Here is a 27792-nt window from a genome sequence, read left to right as displayed (position 1 = left end):
AAGATTCAGCTAGTACAGCATGAGCAAGAAACAAACATCTCTTGAAAGTTTCTTGCACTGTTTCAGGGAAACCAGCTCAGCGCTCATTCAGTGTTATGGTGAGTTGAATTGGTTTGTTTAGTTCATTTAGTTTGTCGCATGCATTTGTGATATAGATGTAATTTATTCAAATCTAATTCTTGTTAAAAATTGTAAACACTTGACAACACCCCACTTCCACTTTAATCAGATAAAACAGGCATATAAAATGATTGCCGTCTAGCCAAAGTCTGCATGCACACGTAAGGGTTGAAGTACAAGTGTGCCGTCTCTGAATTTTGAACTTTTAAAGCGGTTGCCTGCTCCAGTAATCAGGTGGACTAACAGAATCTTGTGGACTCATTCGGTGAGTAATGGCAATCTTACGGAAAATCTTATGGAATAATATGAATAATGGAAATTGCATGTGAATTAAGAGCTTTGCTCCTGACATGTAAACATTATATTGCCCTAACATTATTCATACATGTATAAATGTAGTCAATGACACAGAATACTTTAGTTGCCTCAAACTGTAATACAGTAAAACAATACACTTAAACCAGGGGTCGGCAACCCAAACTGTTGAAAGAGCTATTTCTGGACCAAAAAAAATAAAAAACAAATATGGCTGGAGCCGCAAAAAATATAAAGCCTTATAAGAAAGGCAACACATGCTGTATGTCTCTATATTAGCTATATTAACCTACTATAAAAATGACTAAGTTGGCTACAAATACATATGAGCCTTCATGATTAAATGTTTATTTTAATGAATGACGCACCACGTGACTACTCTGCTGTACGATGCCGTTTAACTTCAATACAATATTAATCAATTGTTTCATTGCTTTGATGAAATTAAAGAAATGCAATAAAGAAATCAGACTTTTAATGTCATTTTTATTTTGAGGATTACAAAAAACAACATCAAAATGGACTGTGCATAACGTGCCCCTTATCTGGGCAACAAACTAGTGCAATAAAACGCAGCCTACCATTTCCATTTCAAGGTCAGCTTGATTCATTCCTGGGAATGTGCTCAACAAGGAAGGGTCAATCTCCAGGGGTGTGGCAGGGAAAGACTGTGTCGTTTTTTCCCTTCGGAACTCGTAAAATCTGCTCCCAAATGCAGTTTGCATATCAACGACTGCACCTTGTAAATAATCACCATTGAGTGTGTGAGATCATGATAGGCTTCTTTGAATTCTCTCAGGGAGGGAAAGCCAGAAAGCGTGCCTCTCTGTACATCTTTGGCAAAGACAGTCAGCTTGCGCTCCATGCCCCATCACACGGTTTGTTTACAACAGCCACCTGCCTGGCATCCCGCGGTGCTGATAGATACGTGTGTCGCAGGCTATGACACTCGTTGACAGAAATGTTGAAATTAAATATTAATTCTACACACTTTTACAGCATTGGAAAACGTTACGAATGTTTGTCCTCCTATAGAAACCATATTAAAACAAAACATATATTTACCTCCCCCATCTTTTTCCATTTTCAAACATTTTTGAAAAAGGTGCAGGGAGCCACTAGGGCAGCGTTAAAGAGCCGCGGGTTGCCGACCACTGACCTAAACCTACAGTCTGACAAGTCTTATGTATGGCAAGACATGGATTTCTGTAAAGTCTGGAAGAGTAACCTCTAAATTAAATTGTTATATATATTTTTACACACTGTAAAACTATTTATTATTTCTTATATTCATTCTTATTTTTAGTATTAAGTGACTTCTTAAGTATTTTACCTTTTGTTGGTTTCAAGAGATCACACTTAGCTCATGATTTATATTCAGCTTGTTTGGCATGCTGTCCCAGGAGAGAGCCTCAATCTCAAACTCCTCCGCTGCTGAATCGAGGCGAACTACCTGAGAGTAAGACATTAGAAAAAAGATTTAGGCTTATTTATGTATAATATAGAGCACATTTGGATGGTGGGAGGAAATCAGGGAACCCGGGGGAAACCCACGCGGACATGGGGAGAACATGCAAACTCCACACAGAAATACCAAATAGCCCAGCGAGGACCCAACGCCATTGGTATACTTGCTGTGAGGCAACAGTGCTAGTCACTGGGCCACCGTGCCGCCCATTCTGAAGAAAGCTGGAAAAAGGGGAGGAGGGTTTTTTTTCTCCAGACAAAGATAGTTGTAGAAAGGAAATGAGAATATATATATATATACATACACACACACACACACACACATATATATATATATATATATAGTGACTTGGGATCCTCTGATAGGAGGATCATGATTAGCTAATGTGGACCAGCTGGGTCAATCATGAGCACATGCTCCTCTCGAAATTGGTTTAAAACTAAACTTCACTTAGTGGCTAATTTGTACGAATTTTTATGTGTTGAGTCATATGAAAATGTACGATTTTAAAAAAGGAGTCGTGGCACCAAAGCCCGCCCCTAAACCCAACCATCATTGGGTGATGAGCAAATTGTACTAAATTGTACAAATTAAATTGTACGAATACGAATTAGCCACTAAATCAAAAAGCTACGAATTGCCGTGACATTGCGCTGATAGTTTTCCTATGTGATATTGTCAACTGAGTAATCTTTGCCTTGATGCTACATCTAAAAAACTTACATGCTCAGTTCTGCTCCACTGGCCAGTTTAAAAGTCTAAAGCAGGGGTGCCCAATCCTGCTCCTGGAGATCTACCTTCCTACAGATTTCAGCTCCAACCCTAATCAAACACAGCTAAACCAACTAAGTAGGATGTGGAGGAGTGCTTGGTAATTACCGACAGGTGTGTTGGATCAAGGTTTCAGCTGAACTCTGCAGGTAGGTAGATCACCAGGAACAGGATTGGGCACCCCTGGTCTAAAGGCTCGTATACACCGGGACGCTTTTTGCTTGCGTTTGTCGTCAGCATTTTATGAGACGTTTTCCGTATTCAAACCCAAGTGATTTTCGCTGGCGTCAAGCAAAAGAGTATGCAAAATCACTCCTTGACATTACATGGCGCTACACAACTTTAAGCATCCAACACCCACTTATAACACAGAAGAAGAGGAAGAGAGGAAGTTGACACGCTTGTTGTTAAAGTTACTGGCGATTTGAACAAGCATGGATGGTTCAAGCAGCAGCTCCAGCTCTAGCGATGAAGAAATGATTATTGTTCACCAGAGCAATAAGCAGCTCCACGTTCATAACGCCTCTGGGGATCTTCTTCAATGTGTGCTCGCATTGACAGTTTTGCGCTTGAGCGCCTCCAAGTGCTGTTTACTGTAACTTCAGCAGCTCCGTGCACATGAGCAAAAGTGCCAGTCTTATGGGTAGAGAAGGTTTAGGCGCAGTGCGTCAAAACAAAAACACGAGCATGAGGCATTTTTTTTTAAATGACGCTTTTGCGCCTGACGCTTTGCGTGTTGCTGTGCACGATCACATTGACACCCTTTATTTAGTCATGAGGCATTAAACGTTGACGAAAAACATAAGCAAAAAACGTCTCAGTGTGCACAGACCTTAATTCATGATTTAACAGGATTCTTTTACCTTTTCCACATTACCCCTTGCAGGCTAGGTACTTGCAGGACTGTGGAACTTGCTTCTCACATGCTCTTGGAGCTGGCATCTCATATAAACATGTTTAAACTGCTCTTTCTCTCGTTGAAATAACTTAAAATAGGATCGAGCACTGACATCGAAATTTAGAAAATTGTTGTTCTCCAATTTTGATCTCCACCATACTAACTGTGAAAGCTGAATCTTATTTCAGGTGTTACTCTGTGGGACAGGAAATCAATGAATGACAATTTGGACACCCATCCTCAGCCCAGGACCGATTTGAACTTCAGCAGCTCTGATTCTGTCTCTGACAAGTGCAATTTAATGGATATAAGTGCTTCTCTGAAAGCCAGCTTCTTGGGTGGGCTTATTGAGGTGGGAGGATCTGCCAGATATCTGCGTGACACCAAATCCACAAACCAACAGTCAAAAGTAACAATGAATTACAGCGAAACAACCAGATTTGACCAGCTGATCATCAGTCAGCTGCAGAATATCACCTACCCTCAAGTGTTTGAGCAGAAAACTGCAACTCATGTGATCACGGCTGTACTGTACGGAGCCCAGGCATTCATGGTGTTCGACAGGACATTATCAACAAATGAGAATACCCAGGAGATTAAGGGAGAATTAGATGTAATGATCAAAAAGATCCCCTTTTTTTCCATTGAGGGAAAAGGATCTGTATAGATGACAGATAGTGACAAGGACAAAGCCGAGAAGATATCCTGCACTTTTCATGGGGACTTCCATCTTGCGCAAAACCCCACCTCATACATGGAGGCCCTGGATACATACCAGAAGCTGCCCACACTACTGAAGGAGAATTCTCAGAATGCAGTTCCAATTAAAGTCTGGCTGTATCCCCTTTGCTTACTAAATAATAATGTAGCCAAGCTGGAGAGATAAATCCGCTCAAGTCTGATTTCCAACACTGTAGAAATAATTGAGAATCTGAATGAATTCTACAGGGTTTCCAGTGACCTGTCCAAAAATACACTCACAAATGATTTCAGTGACATCCAAGAGAGACTTAGCTCATTTCAGGAGTCAGTTGGCATCTACAAGATGGTGTTCCAGAAAGCAGTGGCCAGGGTCTTGCCTGATATTTGAGGGAGGCTAAAGGAGGAGGAATCCCTTGCAGATATCCTGAAGATCCACCATTACTCCCCTTTAAATGCAGGGAAGCTAAACCAGTGGTTAAAGGATGAAAATTCTGAACTTCACCTCCTGAGTTCATATATAGAGATGCTTGATGGGATCAAACTTGAAGATTCAGATGGTCTCAGCACCATCCTTAGTAATCCTGATGTTGATGTTGTGGTTTGCTTGACCATCACATCTTTGAGCTATGAAGACCCTGATCTCAACAAACAGGAGGAGTTTCTGAAATCTGACCGGTTTAACAAACTAGATGAAGGAAACTACCTTAAAGCAGTGGAACCTGTCAGAAAGTGGTTTAACAATCCTGATGCCATCAGACAGATGAGAGAGAGCTTAACTCAATTCAGGAGTTTTTCAGAGGCTAATAAAAATTAAAACAGAATGTGCTTCTTTGTTTCTGCTATCTCAGATCACTCCAATCCAGTCACTTCCATCTATCTGTATGAAAAAGGAGAACTGAAAAACACAAAGTTTCAGTTGCCATCCAAACCACCTCCACCAATAGTGAAGGATGTCCAGAACCAAACTGTGTCTCTGAAACTGCAGAAGTTCCCAACTGGAGTTACAGTGAAGTACAGAGTCGAGTACAAGGAGTCAAACGCTGATTCTGCTGCTGAAGAAAATTGGCTTGTCATAAGTGAAGTTTATGTATAAACAAATTTCGAGAGGATCACGTGCTTATGATTGCTAGCAGCTGACCCGCATTATCCAATTCACTACTATCCAATCAGATGACTCCTAAACTATTATAAATACCCTGGGGTTTATTCCATTGCTATCTTCGTTTTGAAGAGGCAGCTTCACCGTAGCTAGCTCCGTTGAAGAACCTACTCTAAACCAGCATGGACAACCAAAGCATCTACAAGCTATCACCTACCAGCTATCACCTACCAGCTACAATCTACCAGCTACCATCTTCAAATTACCAGCTATAATCTACAAGCTACTAGCTATAATTTACAAGCTACAATCTACAGCAGCAACAACAACTGCAGCAACAACAACTGCAGCAACAACAACTGCAGCAACAACAACAACTACTACTTCAAAACAACTCCAACAATTGCATCAACGACTTCAACAAACATCAAACCTTCCACTTCAACGCATCCGCTGTGTCTTCAACCCTATTCTCCAGCAAATGACAGCCAAAAACTCCAAAGCCATTGCAATGAAACTGAACCATTACCTTTTTCCTAGCGGTGCACATGCTATGCACATGAAGGGAAGCTTTGCAAAATAACTTTACCAAACATTTAGACTAAAACATTTATAAATCTTTTGAATAACAAGACTAGTGTAAACAATGATTTTAACTAAAGATACTCGCCTCTTGCCCGTCCACTGATCCATAACATCTAACAGCTTGTTTGCCGGAATGTTCAGCAAGCAACAGCTCAAGCCATAAACAATGGTGAACTTGATCAACAAAATGGCCGCCGGGCTTTTTCACCTTTGGCACGCTTGACTGGCTCTCCTTCAAGCCAATAGCTGTAAGGAGAAGCTTCACCACCCAATAAGCTCTCTGGAGAAGGTCCTGCCCTCTCTCTTGACTCTGTTGCAAGTCTTATGAATGAATTTTGACCAGACAAGCTTGTGAATGAAGTTAAGATACCAACAAATGTTATTCATGGATTAAAGTAAAGCCAATTACTAACATTCCATTCACAGTTTTACTAAATGGTGACATCGCCCTTGAAGTCTTATAGAGTTCAGAGTTTGATGTTAGCAATTAAAAAAAAAAATAAAATAATAATAAATAATAATAATAAATAAATAAATAAATAAATAAATAAATAAATAAATAAATTATACACAGAGCACTGGGGTCCAATTACACTAGACCAGTGACTCATTTATTCATACACTAGTGTCTTACGTAAGCTTATAATGGCAAGTCAGTTGGATGTGAAACAGCAACAAACAACTTCCTGATTGGCTGCTATGAATAGGAGGACATTTCTGACAACGGAACTTCAATAAACACTTCCAGGACCACCAGACAAACCATACCCCTTATCCTCAGCTCTCCATCCAGTTGCCATTCTGTGGGGGGATGAATGCTCACCTCTACCATCCTTGCACGTAGCGACATCAAGCTATCAGACCATGCATTAATAAAAAGACCATGACATTTGGCTGCAGAACCTGACCCTCATCCAACCCATTACATTTTATATGCTCTTCAAATACAATCACACTCTACATAAAGGATGCATTTCCACTCACATAGCTCACATCCACGATGCCATATTTCTCAAATTGCTTGAATTGCATTGTCACCCTGATACTAACTTCTGATTTCTGATTTCAGATCTAACCCAAGGATCTAACCCGGGCGTTCCAGCTCTCCCTTCCTTAACCTTATTCTGCTCCAATCTACAATCTGCGACTACCGAACCTGCAACAGTGAATTCGTTAATCAAAAAGAATCGATAATAAACTCATGATAGTACTATTCTTGCCCCACTGTTCAGCGTTCGTGTATTAGTCCTATTGACATTGCGACTTGAGAATTCTCTAGCAAAAACCCTTGATTATTGGTCTCCGCTCCTCACAATTCTATATTCCTAGCATTAACAGCACCATTCCATCAGACGAATACTCGCTGAATTATCATGATATAGACCAAGCAATTTCGCTCATCAGTTAGCCGGCCGCAGTGCTTGGCTTGCAAAAATAGACATTTCATCCGCCTTTAAAATCATGCCAATTCACCCAGACTTCTGGCACCTTTTTGGCATTCATTGGCGCTCACAATTTTACTTTGCAGTCCGATAAACTTTCGGCTGCAAAAGTAGTCCTAAAATTTTCGATATGCTTAAGAAGCATTATGCTGGATTTTATCTAATAACTACGAAATCCCGCATATCATCCATCTCCTGAATGATTTTCTCCTTATTTCCCTACCTTCTCACCCCCAGCTAAACACCTATCGATCACCCAAAGGTTTTCGAAAATCTAGGCATCCCCCTCGCAGAGGAGAAACAGCCGGTCCCAGCACTTCCATAGAATTTCTGGGCATCAACTTAGATTTGAATAAATTTCAAGCATCCCTTCCCAAAGAAAAGATTGACCGTATAATCTCTTTATCTCAAATTTTCCTCGAGAAACCATCATGCACCAAACGCGAACTGCTATCTATTCTCGCGCATTTCAATTTCGCGATGCGCATAATTCCCCAAGGCCGCCCGTTTATTACTCACCTCCTTCAGCTCTCCACCTCGGTCCCCGGTTTAGAAGATACCATATATCTTTCTAAACCCAGTCGCAATGAACTCAGCTTATGGATCTCCTTCCTTAAGCAATGGAACGGCTGTTCCTTTTTCTATAGCGACCTAATTTCTTCCCCGGTGGATATAAATTTATTCACTGACTCTGCCCCCTCAGTCGGGTTCGGCGACTTTTACCAAGGTCACTGGTTTACTTCAACGTGGCCCGCAGATGCTCAGTCTACCCAGAAATCAGCAATCATCTGCGCTTTCGAACTATACCCCATAGTCGCAGCAGCACTTTTATGGGTAGATGAATGGTCCGCCTCTAGCATTCTCGTTCATTGCGACAACGAAGCCACCGTTTATTGCATTAATAAAGGACGCTCGCACGCACTTCCAATTATGCCCTTACTAAGACGCCTCGTTTGGACGGCAGCCAAAAGCAATTCATTATGACTGCTAGACATGTTCCAGTTTGCAAAAAATCAAATTGCTGATTCTCTCTCTCACTTTCTTTTCCAGAAATTTCGGCTCTTGGTACCGGAAGCAGACCAGCATCCAACACCTGTTCCACTCTATTCACAAATGATATTGCCATAAAACTTCCATATCTCTGATCCTTTACGCTGTCGCACCAAGGACCCTTGAGTCATATTCAGAAATGGCTATCACATCCAATTTCAATCCCGCAATACACCCCACTATATCTGATCTAACATTGCTGAATGCTGAAACACTCGCCTTTTTCATTAAGCAAAGCAAAACAGATCAGATAAGCAAAGGGCATTTTATTTTATTTACATTTTTAACATATTTTCCCCCACTCAGCCATTCCAAACTCTCCTAGCTTTCTCCATTCAGGAGAGCAAAAGAGTCTGACCCACATGCCCCACTTTTTACTGATGACGCTAACCGTCCAGTAACCCGTTTTTTTTTTTTTGGTTTCAAAAACATCTGAAAGAAGTCCTTCGCCTTTCGGGCTTTTCCCCCGAATTGTATTCCAGCCATTCATTTAGAATTGGCGCAGCCACCACAGCAGCTCACAAAGGTCTATCCCCACACCAATCCAGACCCTAGGCCGCTGGTCCTCCGATGCCTTCAAAGCTTACATTCGCCTCAGCCGATCCCACCTCAAGACAGCCCAGCTAGCCCTAATCAGCTAAATTCCAAACTCCAACTAGGGGTACGAGCTCGACCCTAAGTAGGCTGGAGTACGTGTGCGTGTGTGCTTGCGTATGGGTGCGCATGGAATGTGTGTGATTGCTCGCGCAAAGACAGCGTGCGTTTGCACACATACACATGCATGTTGCACGCAGATATGCATGGGTACAGGTGTACGTCTAAGTATGCATATGTGCGTGCAAACAATGAGTATGTGAACATAGGGGCACTACATGTTGTGCAGGTTGCATGTATGCTCTTAACTTTCCTTTCAAACCTACTATGCTCCTTCCCTCACCATGCTCTGACCCCCGCAGGGGTTCAATCCGAATTCGACTCTCGCGAGTCACCCCTAGCCCATCCCCGGCCACCCCTTCACTACCACCCCCAGTAAGAGCCTGCACTACCCCCTCCCTCTTCCCGACTCTTACTGCCCCCCCCCCCCCCATAGCTCTGACCCCCGCAGGGGTCGCGCTGAGCTTCGACTCTCGCAAGAGTCACCATTTGCGCCCCACCCAGGCCATTAGAAATGGTATGTATGCGCATGTTATACGCATACATCCGATGTATACCTGTTCCGATGCGTGTGCATGCACATGCCGAAACAGGAATAGACGCACGTGCATGCTCACGCACGCAGGTTATCCCCACTCTCCTTTTCTTCCTTTGGCGTCGAGTTCCTCCGCCCTCTCTTTTCTTCCTTTCTCATAGGCCATCAATCCTCAGCTCTAACTCCCGCAGGAGTGACTAAAACGAGCTTCGACTCTCGCAAGAGTCCCGCCCCGGCCACCCCCTGCTGCAGTCTCCACCGCCCCCTCCCTTTCCCAGACTTCAGCAGGGGAAATGCCCACAGCAGCTCTGACCCCCGCAGGGGTCGCTCCGAGCTTCGACTCTCGCAAGAGTCAATCACCACCCACGCCCGGCCCTTACCATGTAATAACCATATATATTCATATATATTTATATATGCATATATACTTCTATATTCTCCTTTTCTTCTTTCTGGCGTTGAGATTCTCCGCCTGGCAATTATTTGCCCCTTCTTTCTTCCTTACAGCGTGAGTGCTTCCGCTACTTTTACCCTTCTCTGATCTTCCCCCTTATCTCCTTACCCTCCTATTTCCTCAATTCTTTTCCAGCGTTGAGTCCTCCGCTAACTGTCTTTCTTTCAGCGTCACTCTTTCGCTATGTTCTTCCTTACGCATAGGCCCTCAATCCTCAGCTCTAGCCCCCGCAGGGGCGACTAAAACGAGCTTCAACTCCCGCAGGAGTTCAGGCCCTGGCCACCTCCCACCCTCTCATGCAAGAGTCTCCACCGCCCAAATCTTCCCGACTCTTGCTTGAGCAAACTAACCCCAGCTCCCACCCCCGCAGGGGTGTATATATTTGAGCCTTGACTCCCGCGGAGTCTATCCAGCCCTGCCCCCACCCCGCCTAAGCTCTAGCAGCCTACTTTGCTCTGCTCCCTTAGAAGCTTCTCTTCCTAAGCTATCAAACGCTATATCCAGCAGCCGGATATGGCTTGTTACACCTGCTTTTTGGGGGGGCTCTTCAATACGCGGCTGCTGTCCCGAGCTATTCAAAGGCATTTTTGGGGAGTTCCCGAGATCTACCTGAGCTCAAACTCCCCTCCCGCTTTGCAACGGGAGGGAGTCCTGGGCTCGAGGATCTCATGAGCTCAGGGCTCTCTCCCGGGACAGCATGCCAAACAAGCTTATAATTAATCATCAGCTAAGTGTGAACTCTTGAAGTGAAGTTTATGTATAAACAAATTTCGAGAGGATCACGTGCTTATGATTGCTAGCAGCTGACCCGCATTATCCAATTCACTACTATCCAATCAGATGACTCCTAAACTATTATAAATACCCTGGGGTTTATTCCATTGCTATCTTCGTTTTGAAGAGTCCCCCCTTCCTCCCCTACGCCTCCTTCTTAGACGGGTGACACGGTGGCCCAGTGCCTAGCACTGTCGCCTCACAGCAAGAATGTCTCTGGTTCCTGGCTCTACCAAAACTAGCAGACATTTCTGTGCGGAGTTTTGCACTTCTCCCCGTGCTCACGTGGGTTTCCCCCGGGTTCCCCGGTTTCCTCCCACCACCCAAAAACATGCAATTAAGCCAATTGAACAAGCCAAATTGTCAACATAGACACGCTCCTTGTTAGTAATTAGTTTCAAGAGCATTCACTTGCTACAGCAGGGGAGTTCCCGAGATCTACCTGAGCTCAAACTCCCCTCCCGCTTTGCAACGGGAGGGAGTCCTGGGCTCGAGGATCTCATGAGCTCAGGGCTCTCTCCCGGGACAGCATGCCAAACAAGCTTATAATTAATCATCAGCTAAGTGTGAACTCTTGAAACACATCTGATGAAGACTTTACTCTGACTGGATTGGAGCCTGAAAAGTCGTACTTGATCCGCTACAGGACAGTGGGTGAAGTGGGAGTGAGTGATACCATCGGCACAATGCCATCTTCAGGTCAGTGTCATCTGCATAAATTAATTTTACTATTTTTGCATTAAGAAAACCTATAACCCATCACTGACAATGATATTCTGCTGCTGTGTGAGCATGATATTTTCTTCTTTTAGCACATCCTTTGATTGTTGGTTTGCCAATAGGTCCAGTGTTCACCATTTTGACGAATTGTGGCAACCTTAAGGAAATAAGCATCACACACGGTGAGGTGTGTAAAGATTGATTTCATTCAACGTTATCACTGTCGAGTCTAATTTCATATATTTGGAGGAAAATGTACTAACAGCATTTGCAAACACCTCTTTAGAGGAAAGAAATTCAAAGGATTGTCTAAAGGCACAAAGGGAAAGATTTGCAATAAAAATATGCCTCGAGTGCATCTTTTTAAATGTGTTTTTATTGTAATATTATGCAAAAAAATAGAAGAACATGGAAGAAAAAGAGACAGCCTTATTTCAGAATGGATTAAACTAATTTATTTTCTTTTAACATTCTACACACAATACCCATAATAACAATGTGAAAAAATATGGTGTACAGCCATTTTCAGACCTCTCAAGAGATGTTCAATAGAATTTAGGTCTGGGCCACTCAGGGACATTCACCGAGTTGTTGTGAAGCCACGCCATTGATATTTTGGCGGTGTGCTTTGGGACATTGTCCTGCTGGAAGATGAACTGTCGCCCCAGCCTGAGGTCAAGAGCACTCTGAAGCAGGTCTTCATTCAGGATGTCTCTGTACATTGCTGCATTCGTCTTTCCCTCTATCCTGACTAGCCTTCCAGTTCCTGCTGCTGAAAAACATCCCCACAGCATGATGCTGCCACCACCATGTTTCACTGTAGGGGTGGTATTAGCCTGTCAATGAGTGCTGCCTGGTTTTCTCTAAACATAACACCTGGCATTCACTCCAAAGAGTTTAATTTTAGTCTCATCAGAGCAGAGAGTTTTGTTTCTTATGGTCTGAGAGTCCTTTAGATGCCTTTTGGCAAACTCCAGGTGGGGAGTGACTTCCGTCTGGCCATTCTACCATACAGGCCTGATTGGTGGATTGCTGCACAGATGGTTGTCCTTCTGTAAGGTTCTACTCTCTCCACAGAAGAATGCTGGAGCTCAGACTGAGTGACCATCGGGTTATTGATCACCTCCCTGACTAAGGCCCTTCTCCCCCGATAACTCAGCTTAGTCGGCCGGCCAGCTCTAGGAAGAGTCCTGGTTTGTGCTTTGATATAAACTGTCAACCCTGGGACCTTATATAGACAGATTTATGCCTCTTCAAATCATGTCTAATCAACTGAATTGAGCACAGGTGAACTCCAATGAAGCTGCTGAAAAATCTCAAGAATGATCAGTGGAAACTGAATGTACCTGAGCTCAATTTAGAGCTTCACGCCAAAGGCTGTAAATACTGATGTACATGTGATTTTTCAGGTTTTTTATTTTTAATAAATTTGCAACAACTTCAAAAACTCTTTTTTCTCATTGTCATTATGGGGGATTGTGTGTAGAATGTTGAGGAAATAAATCAATTTAATAAATTTTGGGAAAAGGCTGTAACCAAAAAAACAAAATGTGAAAAAAAAGTGAAGCGCTATGAATACTTTCCGGATGCACTATATATATATATATATATATATATATATATATATATATATATATATATATATATATATATATATATATATATCAGGGGTTTAACGATATTACAAACCGAACCAAAATATCGTGATACACCAACCACAATACGTATTGCGAAACTCTCGTGGCATACCGCGGTACTCTCATGCCCCCTGCCCATTGTTGAGGTTGATGTCACTGTCTCTTAATTGAACACATCTTTATTTTATCACATTTGATTAAATTGTATTAGTAATGCTGAGTTTTTGTTCTAAATATAATTTTCTAAAGTTATTATTTTCCAAGTGCATGTCATGTGACTTGAGTGAGCATCACACTCACACTACTGTATAGCCAGGATGACTGCTTCACATAGTATTGAGATTGCAGATCCCCCAGACACATTTAAGTAGCCTGTGTGGGAACATTTTGGTTTTCCAGTGGAGTACAAGAATGGAATTTGTGTCGTAGACAGCGCACGCCTATCTGTCGTAAATGTTTTACGAAACTTATAAGGAATAACATTTAAAAAGTGTGCTGATTTCACAATGTGACAACACTGACAACAAAACTGCCAACAAAAGTGATTAATGTACAAAAGTGAAATCAGAATAATGCCCAAATATATACAAAAAAGAGAAATATTTACACCAATAAAATAATTTAATTGTAGAGGCTAAGCCTATTGCTTGAAGTCCCTGAAGTCGATCGTTTCATTAGTCTCCATGACCTACTTTACGCATTCACGATACGTTTGCAAAAGAGTAGCAGAGTTCACAGGGAAATACAACGTTATTTACCCGCCCCTTGTGTCACCAATATATTGGATTTGCCCCGAAAATTGAATGGCCATTCATTGCATTGTAGCGCTACAAATACCTTGCTTTGGGCGCCGTTGTCCAGCGAATATGTAGACCATCTTTGTTAAACTCACGTCGTGCAGTGGCAGTGCTGATGAATAGTGTCGTCCGACGTCCTCCAAAGCGCAGAGCAAACACGCCACAGCAGACCCAGTATGCCGATATCTTTGTGGCCTCCATTCAGACACAACCGATTTGAATCTTCTGGTCCGGCGCAACTACCGGCGGGTCCGAGGTGCAAAGCAGCAGTTTTGACTTAATTGTAGAGGCTAAGCCTATTGCTTGAAGTCCCTGAGATGCTGTTAGACAGGCACCCAGCTGATGCACACTGTCCTCTGGCTGATGAAGTGTAAACGCAATGAACAGTCTTAAGTCTTTCGATGGATATTTATGCGTATTGCAGTTGCAAACTCCAGTAGTTCACACGTTTCCTTCCAGGTAAGTTTTCATTTGTAAACATCAAGCACTGCCACGTATCGTCACTTACGCTTCTGTACAACTATAAAAAACTGTAAGTCACTAATTTTTTCCAACAATTTTTTATTTAATTAAATTGATATTAAAAGTACTGCAGTACCTCATCTTGATGCATTTGCAGTGTGTGAGTTGTCTATACTTTTCTATCTAAAATCTATACTTTTTGTTTTAAGTCACAAAAAGAGGTTTTTCTCTCTCACACACACGCGCGCGCACGCACAAACACACCGGTTTACGAAATATGAAAGTCTTTTTCTATGCTCGAGTACAGTTTTTGTTTCCATGAATAAAAAAACAAAACAAAAACAAATGAGCAATTATCCCTAAATCTAGTTCTTTTTTCAAATTAATCAATAAAAATCCTTATTGTGAGGCTATAAAAATATGAGTCATTACAAAACAATATTTCATACAAAACAAATGATTCTTAAACTCATGATGTTTCTAAATCGATCACTGTGGTCCAGTAAACTGCATTGACTGAGTGCCGTATGACTTATGTAAGCATTATAGTATAGGCACACCAGCAAGTTCACTTCTGAATTGCTAAAGAAAAACTAAACGAAGACTTTGGAGTGGCCTAGTCAAAGTCCTGACCTGAATCCAATTGAGATGCTGTGGCGAGACCTTAAAATATGGTTCTTGCTCAACAACCCTCCAATGTGCCTGAAATACAACAATTCTAGAGTCCTAACCACCAGTTGACAGCTCTGAAAGAGATTCTTTCAGTCTACAGTGCGACTGTATAACATTAAGCTAATACAGCATGAGTGAGAAACAAACATCTCTTGAAAGTTTCTTGCATTGTGTCAGGGAAATGAGCTCAGTGCTCACATTGATGGTGAGTTGAATTGTGTTGTTTAGTTCATTTAGTTTGTCAAATACATTTGTGATATAGGTGTAATTTCATTCACATCCAATTCTTTTGAAATTGTAAATTCTTGATGACACCCCACCTCCACTATAATCAGAGCATACAGGGATGTGAACACTTTAATCACATGATTATTGCCGTTCTAACCAAAGTCCGCATTTATGCATGAGGATTGAAATACAGCGAGCCATCTGAAAATTGATGAGATCTTTAAAAGCGGTTGCCTACACCAGTGGTCTAGTGCACTGACAGAATCTTGGGGACTCCTTCGGTGTGGCGTGAGTGACGACGGTAAGAAAAATAACCACAATTCTTTGGTAATGATATGATAATGGAAACTGCATTTAAAATAAGTAATTGTAATTTACTTAGGAAAAATTGTAAACATGACATTGCCCTTACTCCAATTAATAAAAATATTCGCTTTATTCATACAAATGTAGTCAGTTTATTTCAGTTTCCTCGAAACTGCAAAGCATCATCAATACACCTAAACTCCGAAGCCTATAGTCTGACAGGTTTTATGTATGGCAAGACATGGATTACTGGAAAGACTGCATGGGTAATCTAAATTAAATTGTAATGGTTTTACACACTAGACCTACACACATTTTTGTTGTTTCAAACTAATTGTAATTATTTTAATGTTATTGTTTTGTTTTTTCATTATTTTTTTCTGCTTACATGAACTAAAGTTTTTCAATGTGATAATGCCAGCTGAGTAATCTTGATTATAAAGGTCATACATGCTCAATGATTCTGCTCCACTGACCAGTTTATTAGTCTAATTCAAGTTTTAGCATAAATCTTTTCATATTATTTTTTCACGATTGATCCAAAAATGAGCATTTGGAGTAATGAATGAAAGTGTGTGCGTGAACATTTGATTATTAAAGCAATCATTATATGATTACTACTCAATTATTTGGTTGAATTTAAACATATGATTGATAAATATTCTCTTTATTCACTGTTATTTATTACAGCAATGGCATCAGACTCGATTGAAATGGCAGCTCTTGGAAGATCGATGTTTCCTGGTATGCTATATGACTGCCGAAAGGATTCCTTCATTCCAGGTGGAGTACCTTTTATTTTATTTACTTTTGCTTCTTTTTTGTCCAGATGTGAACTCAACAAACTGATCAATAACAAGAAGCACAGAAATATTTACATTTTAAAACATTTAATTTTAAAATTATTAAATTATTATTATTAAAATGTGCACATTTAGCGTAATAGCAATTGTGTCTTACTATACAATGGGGATCAAAATTTGAGGGCCGCTTATAAAAACATTAATATTTTTTAGAATTAATGTAAACTTTGTTTAAAATTTCACTTTCAAGAAATTTCTGTTATGGTTGTACAGTGTAATCAACCATGCTAACAGTATTTTAAAAAAATAACAACAAAAGAAAGGAAATACAAATACAGTACGTTCTTGCATTGGGCTCATACATTTACTGTACCCAGGCTGCTTGCTTCAACACTTATAAGCCACAATGGTCAATCTGTTTCCAACATGCGCTGCTTGCACCCTGCTGAAAAATCCAGCTTACAGCAGCCTAGGATTGTTGGCTGGTTTTAGCTGGTTGATAAGCCTAGCCAGGCCGGGAGCCTAGCTAAAACCAGCTATGACCAGCTTAATCCAGCCTGGTCAAATTGGTTTTAGCTAGTCATTTTCCAGCCTGACCAGTTAAGACCAGGTTGGAAACGGCTGGAAACTAGCATGGAAATGGTCAAAACCCCTCTAAAACCAGGCTGTTCAACCAGCTAAAACCAGCCAACCAGCTTGCGCTGGTTTAAGATGGATTTTTCTGCAGGGCAGTTGACCAAATATGGCAAGTTAGCATCACGTAGAGGAGGGGCTTTGGAAAAATGACTTTCTGAACAAACCTAGTCTTTTATTTTTAACTCCACGACTCTACCAAGTCATGATAACTACAACCCCAAATCAGAAAAAAAAATTAAGGGAGTATTGAAGATAAAATAAAAAAGAAAGTAGAGATTTCCGAATTTTCTTTGACTTGTATTTATATGTTGCAAACAATAGGAACACAAAATATTTAATGTTTTGTCCGGTCAACTTCATTTCATTTGTAATTATGCATCCTTTCCTGTCATTCAGACCCGCAAAAAATCCCCAAAAAGTTGGGACAGGAGTAGTTTACGGCTCGTAATCAGGTAAATAGGTGAAATATTGAAGTGATTTGAAACAGGTGATGTCAACAGGTGATTGTAATTATGATTTGGTACAAAAGCAGCACGCAAGAAAGGTCTAGTCCTTTAGGAGCAAAGATGGGCCAAAGATCATCAGTTTTCCAACAAATACATGAGACAATTCCTCAAATAAAAATAGGAAGACATTTGGATATTTCACTTTTAACAGTGCAGAACAACAATAAAAGATTCAAGGAATCTGGAGGAATGTCAGCACATAAAAGATGCAAGCTTAAGCTGAACAACTATGATCTTTGATCCCTCAGATTACACTGCATCAATAATCCTCATTCATCTATTAACGATATTGTCACACCCTTGGCTCGTTCCCGCACACACCACTCACATGAAACATCACCCGAACACTAATAGCCCCACACCTGGAACCACAATCATACACTCCCTATAAAGTCTCACCTTCCCCAGTCACTCACCAGCTGGAATCAACATCAGATGGTCTTTCTCATCGGCTCTCCTGTGATCCCTTGTTATCTCCTGTGCTCTTCAGTGGATGTCCCCCTTTCTCCTGTGGATACAAACAGCCTGCTCAAGGGAAGTGTCTTTAAAGTGTGTGCATGGTGTTATCACTGAACTGAACTCAACATACAGAACTTTGCTTCAACACTTACCTGCTTCACAATCAGTTGTTGTTTCGCTTAAATAAATACTTGAAAGTCTTAACCTCCATTATCTTCCTTGTGTGGCCGTGAAGGATATCACCACATGGCCTCAGGACTACTTTTGCAAACCTTTGTCAAGTACCACAATATGTAGTTACATCCACAAATGCCAGTGAAAACTGTACAGTGCCAAAAGGAAGCCCTATGTTAACAGTGTCTAGAAGAACCGTCGACTACTCTGGGCTGAGTTGTCTGAAATGGACCATCACACAGTGGAAACATGTACTGTGGTCAGATGAATCAGTATTTCAAGTATTTTTTTGTGTGCATCAGAAGAAAAAGATCATCCAGACTGTTACCACCAACAAGTCCAAAAGCCAGGGTCTGTCATGGTATGAAGTTGTGTTTGTGCCCTTGGCAAAGGAAACTTGCACTTTTGTGATGCACTATTAATGCTAAAAAGTACATTTTGGATACATTTAAGATTTTGGAGCACAATATGCTACCTTCTTTTCTAGGGATGCCCATGTATATTTCAACAAGACAATGCAAAACCCTATTCTGCGCACATTACAACGTTCTGGCTGCGGAGAAAAAGTATACAGGCATTTGACTGGCCTGCCTGCAGTCCTGACCTGTCTCCAACAGAGAATGTGTGGCAGATGTTGAAGCACAAAACGCGACAACAAAGATCTTGCACTGTTGCCCACCTTAAGACTTGTTAGCAGGAAGAATGGGGAAAAAATGACACCTGAAACACTTCATCACTTGGAGTCTTCAGTTTCTAAAAGTCTTTTAAATGTTGTGAAAAGCAATGGCAACATCACAAAGGGGTAAATGCTTTACTGTGACAACTTTTTAAAATTCAATTCAATTCATGTTTATTTCTATAGCGCTTTTACAATGTAGATTGGGTCATAGCAGCTTAACATAGAAGTTCTAGTAAATTGAAATGTGGAAAATAGAATAAGAATAAAAACCACGAGAAACACATTTAATAACATTTGTTGTATTGTCTGCAATAAAATACAAGTCACTGTAAACTTAGAAATCACTACTTTATTTTTATCTGCATTTTCCGTACTGTCTCAACTTTTTCTGATTTGGGGTTGTTGGTAAAACTAAATGCAAATTATTTTAATTTTTTTATTGCATGCATATTAGCCTGTTGTTGGGGAGTTCCCAAACCAAAATATGACCTTTTATAATCGACAATAGCTGCCTTTTAAATGTCAAGACACTGTATTTTAAGACAGATACTTTTTTTTCCAGCTGCAATATTGAACCGATTGACTATTGAGATTCTCTGCATTATCCTGTCCACTTGTGCATTTGTTTTTCTTGGACAAGCTGCTTTTTGAACGGACTTGATTGATTTAGTGACTATAATTGTTGACAATTCAGTTGAGGAATGGAGTTTATGGGAACCAGCAAACACTTGAGAACAATAAGCAAAATAACAAAATGAGCTTTATTTATAATGGCATAAGCTTTTTCCAGATGATATAAGCCACATAAGCATAAGTAAAATATAATGTGTCTCAGGTGTTTTGACCTTGACAGTTTCAGCTTTAGCTCTTTCAACATTAACTCCTCTGTAGGACAGAAAATGCTCCGGTTACTAAAGTAACCCTTGTTCCCCGAATGGAAGAACGGAAATGCTATGTGGAAAATCTTTCTTTCAGAAAGCCAATCATCTGAAAGAGTATGTAAACGAATAATGAAATGCCAATGAGTTGGCAGCTTCAGCTTGCGCAGCTGATGCTCTTTGCAATCAATTTGGCAACATAAGCACAGAGCGTGCAAAGCTTAAGCATTCTTTTTAAGCTGAAGAGACTTTCGCCCCAACAGCTAAGGGCCAGTCATTATGGCAAAGGAACATAGCATCCCCCAATGCTACACCACCATGTACATTGGGAAAACGTGCAGTCCCGATAGGGAGGATGCTGCGGAGGCAACCTGCTTCCCAAGTGGGGAGACCTGGTGGTGGAAGAGCATATGGACTAGTTTTCAGAAGGGGGAGTACGCATATGAATATAAGATGGTTAGCGGTGAGGGAAGACACGGGTCTGCCTGTGAGGGGTACCGTGCACTGTGGCAGTATAAGCATATGGGATCGCCTAGTGGGGTTTGCGCATAGCAGGCACTTATACCCAGAACGTGGACTGGCCAGCGGGCAGACCTACAATGTAACGGGCCAGCATCTGACTCCTCCACTGAGTCAGATGCTGGGGCCTCGGAGGAATCTCTACAAGGCTCGCCTAAATGGGGAACTTGACTGACAGAGTGAATAAACTTACAAATCTCTGTGTTAGGGAGAATGGCGCAGCAAGCGTGTTTCAACACCTTAACCAAGTTGTTTCCTCAATCACCAAGGGTTGCCTAATACCCTTGAGGAAACCGGCTCCACTCGCAGATTATAAAACCTTGCAAATGTATTAGGTGTCGCCCAGCCCGCAGCTCTATAGATTTCTGTTAGAGAGGCACCACGTGCACGCGCCCAAGAGTATGCGATGCTCCGAGTAGAGTGCGCACAAACTCCTGGGGCACACGGCTCGCCCTGGCTTTGGAGCGATGGAGATGGCATCCACTATCCAGTGGGCCAACCTCTGTTTAGATATGGCACTTCCCTTCTGCCAACCACCATAACAGACGAAAAGCTGCTCAGATGATCTAAGCTCTGTGTATGGTCCAGACAGATTTGCAAAGCACGAACTGGACAAAGTAATGAAAGGGCTGGGTCTGCCTCCTCCGGGGGCATCACTTTCAGGCTCACTACCTAGTCTTTAAATGGTGGGGTAGAAACCTTGGGCACATATCCAGGCCGGGGTCTCAGGACAACGTGAGAGTAGGCCGGCCCGAATTTTAGGCACAAGTCACTGACCGAAAATGCCTCCAGGTCCCCGACCCTCTTAATCAACACCAGCGTGACCAGCAGAGCTGTCTTCAGGGACAGAAATCTCGAGTGGTTCAGACAGAGTCAAGTGGTTTGAATGGATCTGTACGCAGGCTCGTGAAAACCAGGGTGAGATCCCAAGAGTGCATGAGAGGGGGACGGGGTGGATTAATTTACCTAGCACCACTGAGGAATCGGTTCATGAGGTTATGCCTTCCCACAGTGCTGCCAGCCACCGTGTCATGGTGAGCGAAGATGGCAGCTGCGTAAACCTTGAGTGTGGAGGGTGACAGCCTGCTCTTAAGCTTCTCTTGAAGGAAAGTAAGCACAACGCTGATTTGGCAAGTTCGGGGGTCTTCTCTGCGAGAGATGCACCATTCAGTAAATAGACTTCAGGGCGTAGGCGCGCCTCGTAGAGGGGGCTCTAGCCTGAGTGATGGTATTAACCACAGCAGCTGGTAGTTTACCTAAGTCTTTCTCGCGTCTAGGGACCACACGTGAAGGTTCCAAAGATCTTGGCGAGGGTGCCAGATGGTGCCCTGTCCCTGAGAGAGTAGGTCCTCTCTCAAAGGGATCTGCCAGGGGAGGGCCGTAGCGAGGAGGGAGAGTTCTGATATCCAGGTCAGGCCAGATCTAGGCCAGAGAGGCGCAACTAGCAAGTCCTCCCTGACCTTGCACAGTAACTGCGCGAGCAGGCTCATTGGGGGAAATGCATATTTGCGCATGCCCTGTGGCCAGCTGTGGGCCAGTGCATCTGTGAGGGGAAGGAGCAGATTGATCTGGGCTTCTCTGAATCACGCCCATATTAGCTGCTCCTGCGAGAAGGCTAAATCAGCCAGTCGTCGAGATAATTGAGTAGGGGCCGAAGCCGCAAGCCGAATGTGTGCTACGGCTCCCTCCGCGAGCTTGGTGAAGACCCTCGGAGACAGAGAGAGCCCAAAGGGGAGGATTTGTACTGCCAAGCTCGACCTTCAAACGCAGACCGCAGAAACTGATGGTGGTATGAAAGAATGGAGACATGAAGTATGCGTCCTTCAGGTCTACTGCTGCAGACCAATCCTGAGGACGAATGCATCAGAGGATGCGCTTTGTGTAAGCGGCAGCTTCACTGCAGCTTGTGAAGACAGCGGATCAAAACGCGCAAATCTAGGATTGGCCATGGCCCACCGCTCTTTTGGCTACGATGAAGTACAGGCTGAAAAACCTGCTCTCCATCTCGGCTGGAGGAATCAGTTAGATTGCATCCTTCGCCAGGAGGACTGTGAGAAGTGTGAGAAAGGAGACCGTCCTCCCAGAACTTGTGAGCCACTTGCAAAATGCACCGAACCTGCGAGCCAGAAGGCATGGCGTCCCAGACTGGCAGTATTCAGTCTGTCCCTTCCACACAGACCTTGGCTGAAGCTGTTCTCGGCGACAAGCAGTGGATGTGGATGGTTCGGCGGGGGGAAGCGGTCTTACATCCCCACTGATAGATTACTCAACCCATCATATCCGACTGCACTGCCGTGAATTTCTGAGTGAATCCACCGATGGTGTTGCCAAACAGGCCAAACTGGGATATGGGGGAGTCAAGAAAGTGAACCTAGTCGACTCCGCGCAGAACCACACTTGGGCAGCTGGGCCAGGGCGCGCGCATGGACTCTAGCGTACAGGGTGGAAGCAGCCTGGCCCGCGGCTGTGTGGGCTGAGGCACATGCAGATCGGGCAGAGAAAGGTGCCCTCCAAGACTGCATAAGCCCAAAAAACGTCAGGCAAGGGATGTGTGTCACTCACTCTGGACTGGGAGACGGCTCTCATTCACTGTCTCTCTGTAATGCAGTGGGAGGAACCCACATAGACTCTTTTACAAGCTTTGTGAAAGACTCTGAAGTAAAAAAGGATGCTTAAGCTTTGCAAGCTCTGTGCTTATATTGCCAAATTGATTGCAATGAGCATCAGCTGTGCAAGCTGAAGCTGCCAACTCATTTTATTGGCCCGTTTACATACTCTTTCAGATGATTGGCTTTCTGAACGAAATCCTCATAGTGGAAGTTTTTCAACATAACATTGAAGTTCCCCACCCGAAGGGGAACCAGAGTGGCATGCAAGTGATGCTCAACACTAAAATCACCAATCTCACTTCACTCCCATGCCTCTTGGCCCCTCCCCACTTGTAACAAATACCCCCATTACCCCTTTCAAGACTTCCCTCAAGACTTTGGAACTTTCCTCACAGCTGCTGACATCTCATATATAATATGTTTAAACTGCTTTTTCACTCCTGTTAAAATAACTTAAAATAGGACTAAGTGTAAGAGTAAGGCCAGCTAATGAAATTCTTTGCATATAAACTTCACTCCTCTAATCTCAAAAGTTGCTCTAGCGACAGACATTAGAAGTTGCAGTCTTTAGCCTCCTCGTCACAGCATCTGCCTCCCATGCAAAGAATTGTCAGTTTGATACCAACTTGGATTGACACATGAGCAGTGACCTCCAAGTTCTCTATTTTGCTCTCTAATTTGGTTTGCTTTATCTTTACTATACTATCTAATTTCAGGTGTTACTCTGTGGGACAGGAAATCAATGAATGACAATTTGGACACCCATCCACAGCCCAGGACCGATTTGAAGTTCAGCAGCTCTGATTCCATCTCTGACAAGTGTAATCTAATGGATATAAATGCTTCCCTGAAAGCCAGCTTCTTGGGGGGGCTTATTGAGGTGGGAGGATCTGCCAGATACCTGCGTGACACCAAATCCACAAACCAACAGTCAAGAGTAACAATGAATTACAGCGAAACAACCAGATTTGACCAGCTGATCATCAGTCAGCTGCAGAATATCACCTACCCTCAAGTGTTTGAGCAAAAGACTGCAACTCATGTGATCACGGCTGTACTGTACGGAGCCCAGGCATTCATGGTGTTCGACAGGACATTATCAACAAATGATAATACCCAGGAGATTGAGGGAGAATTAAATGTAATGATCAAAAAGATCCCCTTTTTTTCCATTGAGGGAAAAGGATCTGTAAAAATGACAGACAGTGACAAGGACAAAGCCGAGAAGATATCCTGCACTTTTCATGGGGACTTCCATCTTGCGCAAAACCCCACCTCATACATGGAGGCCCTGGATACATACCAGAAGCTGCCCACACTACTGAAGGAGAATTCTCAGAATGCAGTTCCAATAAAAGTCTGGCTGTATCCCCTTTGCTTACTAAATAATAATGTAGCCAAGCTGGAGAGAGAAATCCCCTCAAGTCTGATTTCCAACACTGTAGAAATAATTGAGAATCTGAATGAATTCTACAGGGTTTCCAGTGACCTGTCCAAAAATACACTCACAAATGATTTCAGTGACATCCAAGAGAGACTTAGCTTGTTTCAGGAGTCAGTTGGCATCTACAAGATGGTGTTCCAGAAAGCAGTGGCCAGGGTATTGCCTGATATTCGAGGGGGGGTAAAGGAGGAGGAATCCCTTGCAGATATCCTGAAGATCCACCATGACTCCCCTTTTAATGCAGGCAAGCTAAACCAGTGGTTAAAGGATGCAAAATCTGAACTTCACCTTCTGAGTTCATATATAGAGATGCTTGATGGGATCAAACTTGAAGATTCAGATGGTTTCAGCACCATCCTTCTTGATCCTGATATTGACGTTGTGGTGTGCTTGATCATCACATCTTTGAGCTATGAAGACCCTGATCTCAAAAAACAGGAGGAGTTTCTGAAATCAGACCAGTTTAAAAAGCTAGATGGAGCAGACGGTTATGAAACAGATGTGGAACCTGTCAGAAAGTGGTTTAACAATCCTGATGCCATCAGACAGATGAGACAGAGCTTAACTCAATTCAGGAGTTTTTCAGAGGCTAATAAAGATGATAAGAGAATGCGCTTCATTGTTTCTGCTATCTCAGATCACTCCAATCCAGTCACTTCCATCTATCTGTATGAAAAAGGAGAACTGAAAAACACAAAGTTCCAGTTGCCATCCAAACCGCCTCCACCAATAGTGAAGGATGTCCAGGACATGACTGTGTCCCTGAAACTGCAGAAGCCTTCGACTGGAGAAAAAGTGAAGTACAGAGTCGAGTACAAGGAGTCAAACGCTGATTCTGCTGCTGAAGAAAATTGGCATGTCAGAAACACATCTGATGAAGACTTTACTCTGACTGGATTGGAGCCTGAAAAGTCGTACTTGATCCGCTACAGGACAGTGGGTGAAGTGGGAGTGAGTGAAGCCAGTGACACTGTCAGCACAATACTATCTTCAGGTAAGTGTCTTGTGCACTTTTTTCTTTCTTTTTTATACATAGTCCTTTTCTTTTCATTTGCTTTGTTCACACAGTTGGTCATTGAGATTGACAGTAGTTGTAAATATCAGATTTAAAGCTGACTGTCCACAGCATACTGCATTCAGGCTTCTAATGTCTGAATTAAAAAAGTCGAAACAATATTCTCTTCTAGTCACAGTGACTTATGCAAGTGTAATAGAAGCCAATTTCCTAATACTGGAACGTTTCATCACTCCTGCCGTGTTCATAAATGAACAGTCCTTTTTTTAACCATAATGAAAACTCTAAACTCACACTGGCCACTATATTCTGCTGCTGAGCATGATCTTCTCTTTTTAAGCTAATTCTGTGACTGTTGGTGGGAACGACGGAACAGAGTTCAACTTTATAACATCTTCTGGGAGCATTTCCTTGAAGGAAATCAGCATCACTTACTCTGAGGTGTGTAAAGATTTTTTCATTCAATTTAATTCTTGTTGATTCTAACTCTGTGGAGGTAGATTTACTAACAGCATTTGCCAGTCAAACCCCGCTTTGAAGAAAAAATACCTCAATATAACAGGATTTTCTGAAGGCACAATGAGTAAATGAGGCTGCAAGGTGACGCAGGAAGTAGCATGTTCGCCTCACAGCAAAAAGGTCGCTTGGTTGAGCTGGGATGGGTCAGGGGTGTCCAAACTCTGTCCTGGAGGACTGATGTCCCGCTGAGTTTAGCTCCAACTTGCGTCAACACACCTGCACAGATGTTTCTAGTATATCTAGTAAGCTTGATTAGCTGGTTCAGCGGTTTTTGATTAGGGTTGGAGCTAAACTCTCCAGGACACCAGCCCTCCAGGACCGAGTTTGGACATTCTAGGTATAGGTGAATTGGGTAGGCTAAATTTTCCGTAGTGTATGTGTGTGAATGAGTGTGTATGGATGTTTCCAAGTGATGGGTTGCTGCTGGAAGGGATCCATTGCGTAAAACATATGCTGGATAAGTTGGCGGTTTATTACGCTGTGGCAACCCTTGATTAATAAAGGGACTAAGCCAAAAAGAGAATGAATAAGTAAACCTTTGCAATGAAAACATGCCTTTGTAGCAATTGAATATTGGCTGCTGTGTGTAAGTTAAGGATCAGTTGCAGAACAATCACATCCACATTAGTCTGAATCAGCTCACATGCTAATATTCAGTATATCTGGCCCTTCGTGGTTTTTGTTGTTGTCTTTCACTTGTATTTTATAGTATTTCACATGCAATGTATTTGTGTTTTAGATGTCTCTGAACTCCATCCAAGTGACTTTCAGCGGGGGCCACAAGGTGAAAATCGGAAACGAGATTGGACCAAAAGTAAAAGACTGCATGCTTGACAACAGTGAAAAAATTGTTGCTGCAAAATTGTGGCCAGATGTGAATAAAAACACACTTAGGGGTTTGGAATTTGATTTTGATGGAGGGAAAAAGTTTTCTTGGAAATGTAAGGAACTGGGTGATGCTGTGAGTCTGGATGTGAAGTCAGGAACATGTTATGGTATTACAGGCCGATGTGACAACAGGGAAATTATTGCACTGGGTCTCTACTTCATTTAGACCCAGTTATAAATCTACTACACACATCTACATTAATCAATCATTAGATTTAGTTTCCAAATATTAATCCGCATGTAATCATTAGGGCTGTCAAAAATGTTTCTTAGATGCACCACAATGCAGAAACGGATTCGGGATTATTATTTACTGTGGGTTATTTGCTCGAAACGCTTCTGTTGTCCTCTGTGCTTATAGTTGAAGCTGTTTGATGCATTAAAGAAGAAGTGTGTTTTATTTGAGCGGGTCAAATCAAAGGTTCAATCCATATATCTAACAGCTTGTCTTGTGTTGTGAAGTAAAATTAAAATTTGTGTATGGAAAGCATTAATGCATTTGATTTAACGTGATATCTCACTCAACCAAATCGATGATATGATAATCGTAACGGAACCAGAGTAGGTTCACAATAAAAATAACAAATGTCAAATTCAACATATAATCAAGAGTCAATCAGTCAATTGGTGGTTGTATTTTGGGATATACAGGGTCTGTATTTTTTCTTTAATCTGTCCTTTGCACCTTGGGGAAGGATGAAAAAAATTCTGAACTTGAGAATAAAGAATTGATTTTAAAAAGCACGATGGTCTCTCTCTTACATGCTTTAACTCTTTCACTGGCAGCATTTTTTAAGTTGCCTCATATTATATAGCAACCTAAATAACCTCTGCTTTTAAACAAAGAAACAAAAATATTTTATTCTATATTCATTCATTTTCCTTCGGCTTAGTCCCTTTATTCATCAGAGGTTGCCACAGCAGAATGAACCCCCAACATATCCAGCATATGTTTTACATAGCGGATGCCCTTC

General features: G+C 42.2%; 2 protein-coding genes and 1 pseudogene across 4 annotated transcripts in view; 2 read left to right on the top strand and 1 right to left on the bottom strand.

Moving 5' to 3' along the window:
• The window catches only part of si:cabz01054394.5, a 263846-nt gene that overhangs the window by 121947 nt on the left and 114107 nt on the right, over window positions 1–27792 (bottom strand). The window lies entirely within an intron of this gene.
• LOC100151424 (cytolytic toxin-alpha-like) lies at window positions 20–5367 on the top strand (annotated as a pseudogene). The gene is made up of 2 exons (XR_015942124.1): window positions 20–98; window positions 3761–5367. The product of XR_015942124.1 is annotated as a cytolytic toxin-alpha-like (transcript).
• On the top strand, window positions 5491–27562 carry si:ch211-161m3.7. 2 transcript variants are annotated; one of them, XM_087249893.2, is made up of 7 exons: window positions 5491–11566; window positions 11680–11774; window positions 15577–15684; window positions 16380–16472; window positions 23669–25390; window positions 25752–25852; window positions 26670–27562. In XM_087249893.2, exons 4-7 carry the CDS (start codon window positions 16382–16384, stop codon window positions 26982–26984), a joined length of 2229 nt encoding a protein of 742 aa, XP_087106019.1. In that variant the 5' UTR covers window positions 5491–11566; window positions 11680–11774; window positions 15577–15684; window positions 16380–16381; the 3' UTR covers window positions 26985–27562. The 2 variants fall into 2 exon arrangements, with proteins under 2 accessions (XP_087106019.1, XP_087106018.1); XM_087249892.2 differs by having other exon boundaries at window positions 15564–15684.

The sequence above is a fragment of the Danio rerio genome, chromosome 4 (assembly GCF_052040795.2).
Source record: "Danio rerio strain M-AB ecotype USA chromosome 4, GRCz13ab, whole genome shotgun sequence".
In the NCBI taxonomy this organism is placed as follows: Eukaryota; Metazoa; Chordata; class Actinopteri; order Cypriniformes; family Danionidae; genus Danio; species Danio rerio.
This window is presented reverse-complemented; position numbering and strand designations above follow the sequence as displayed.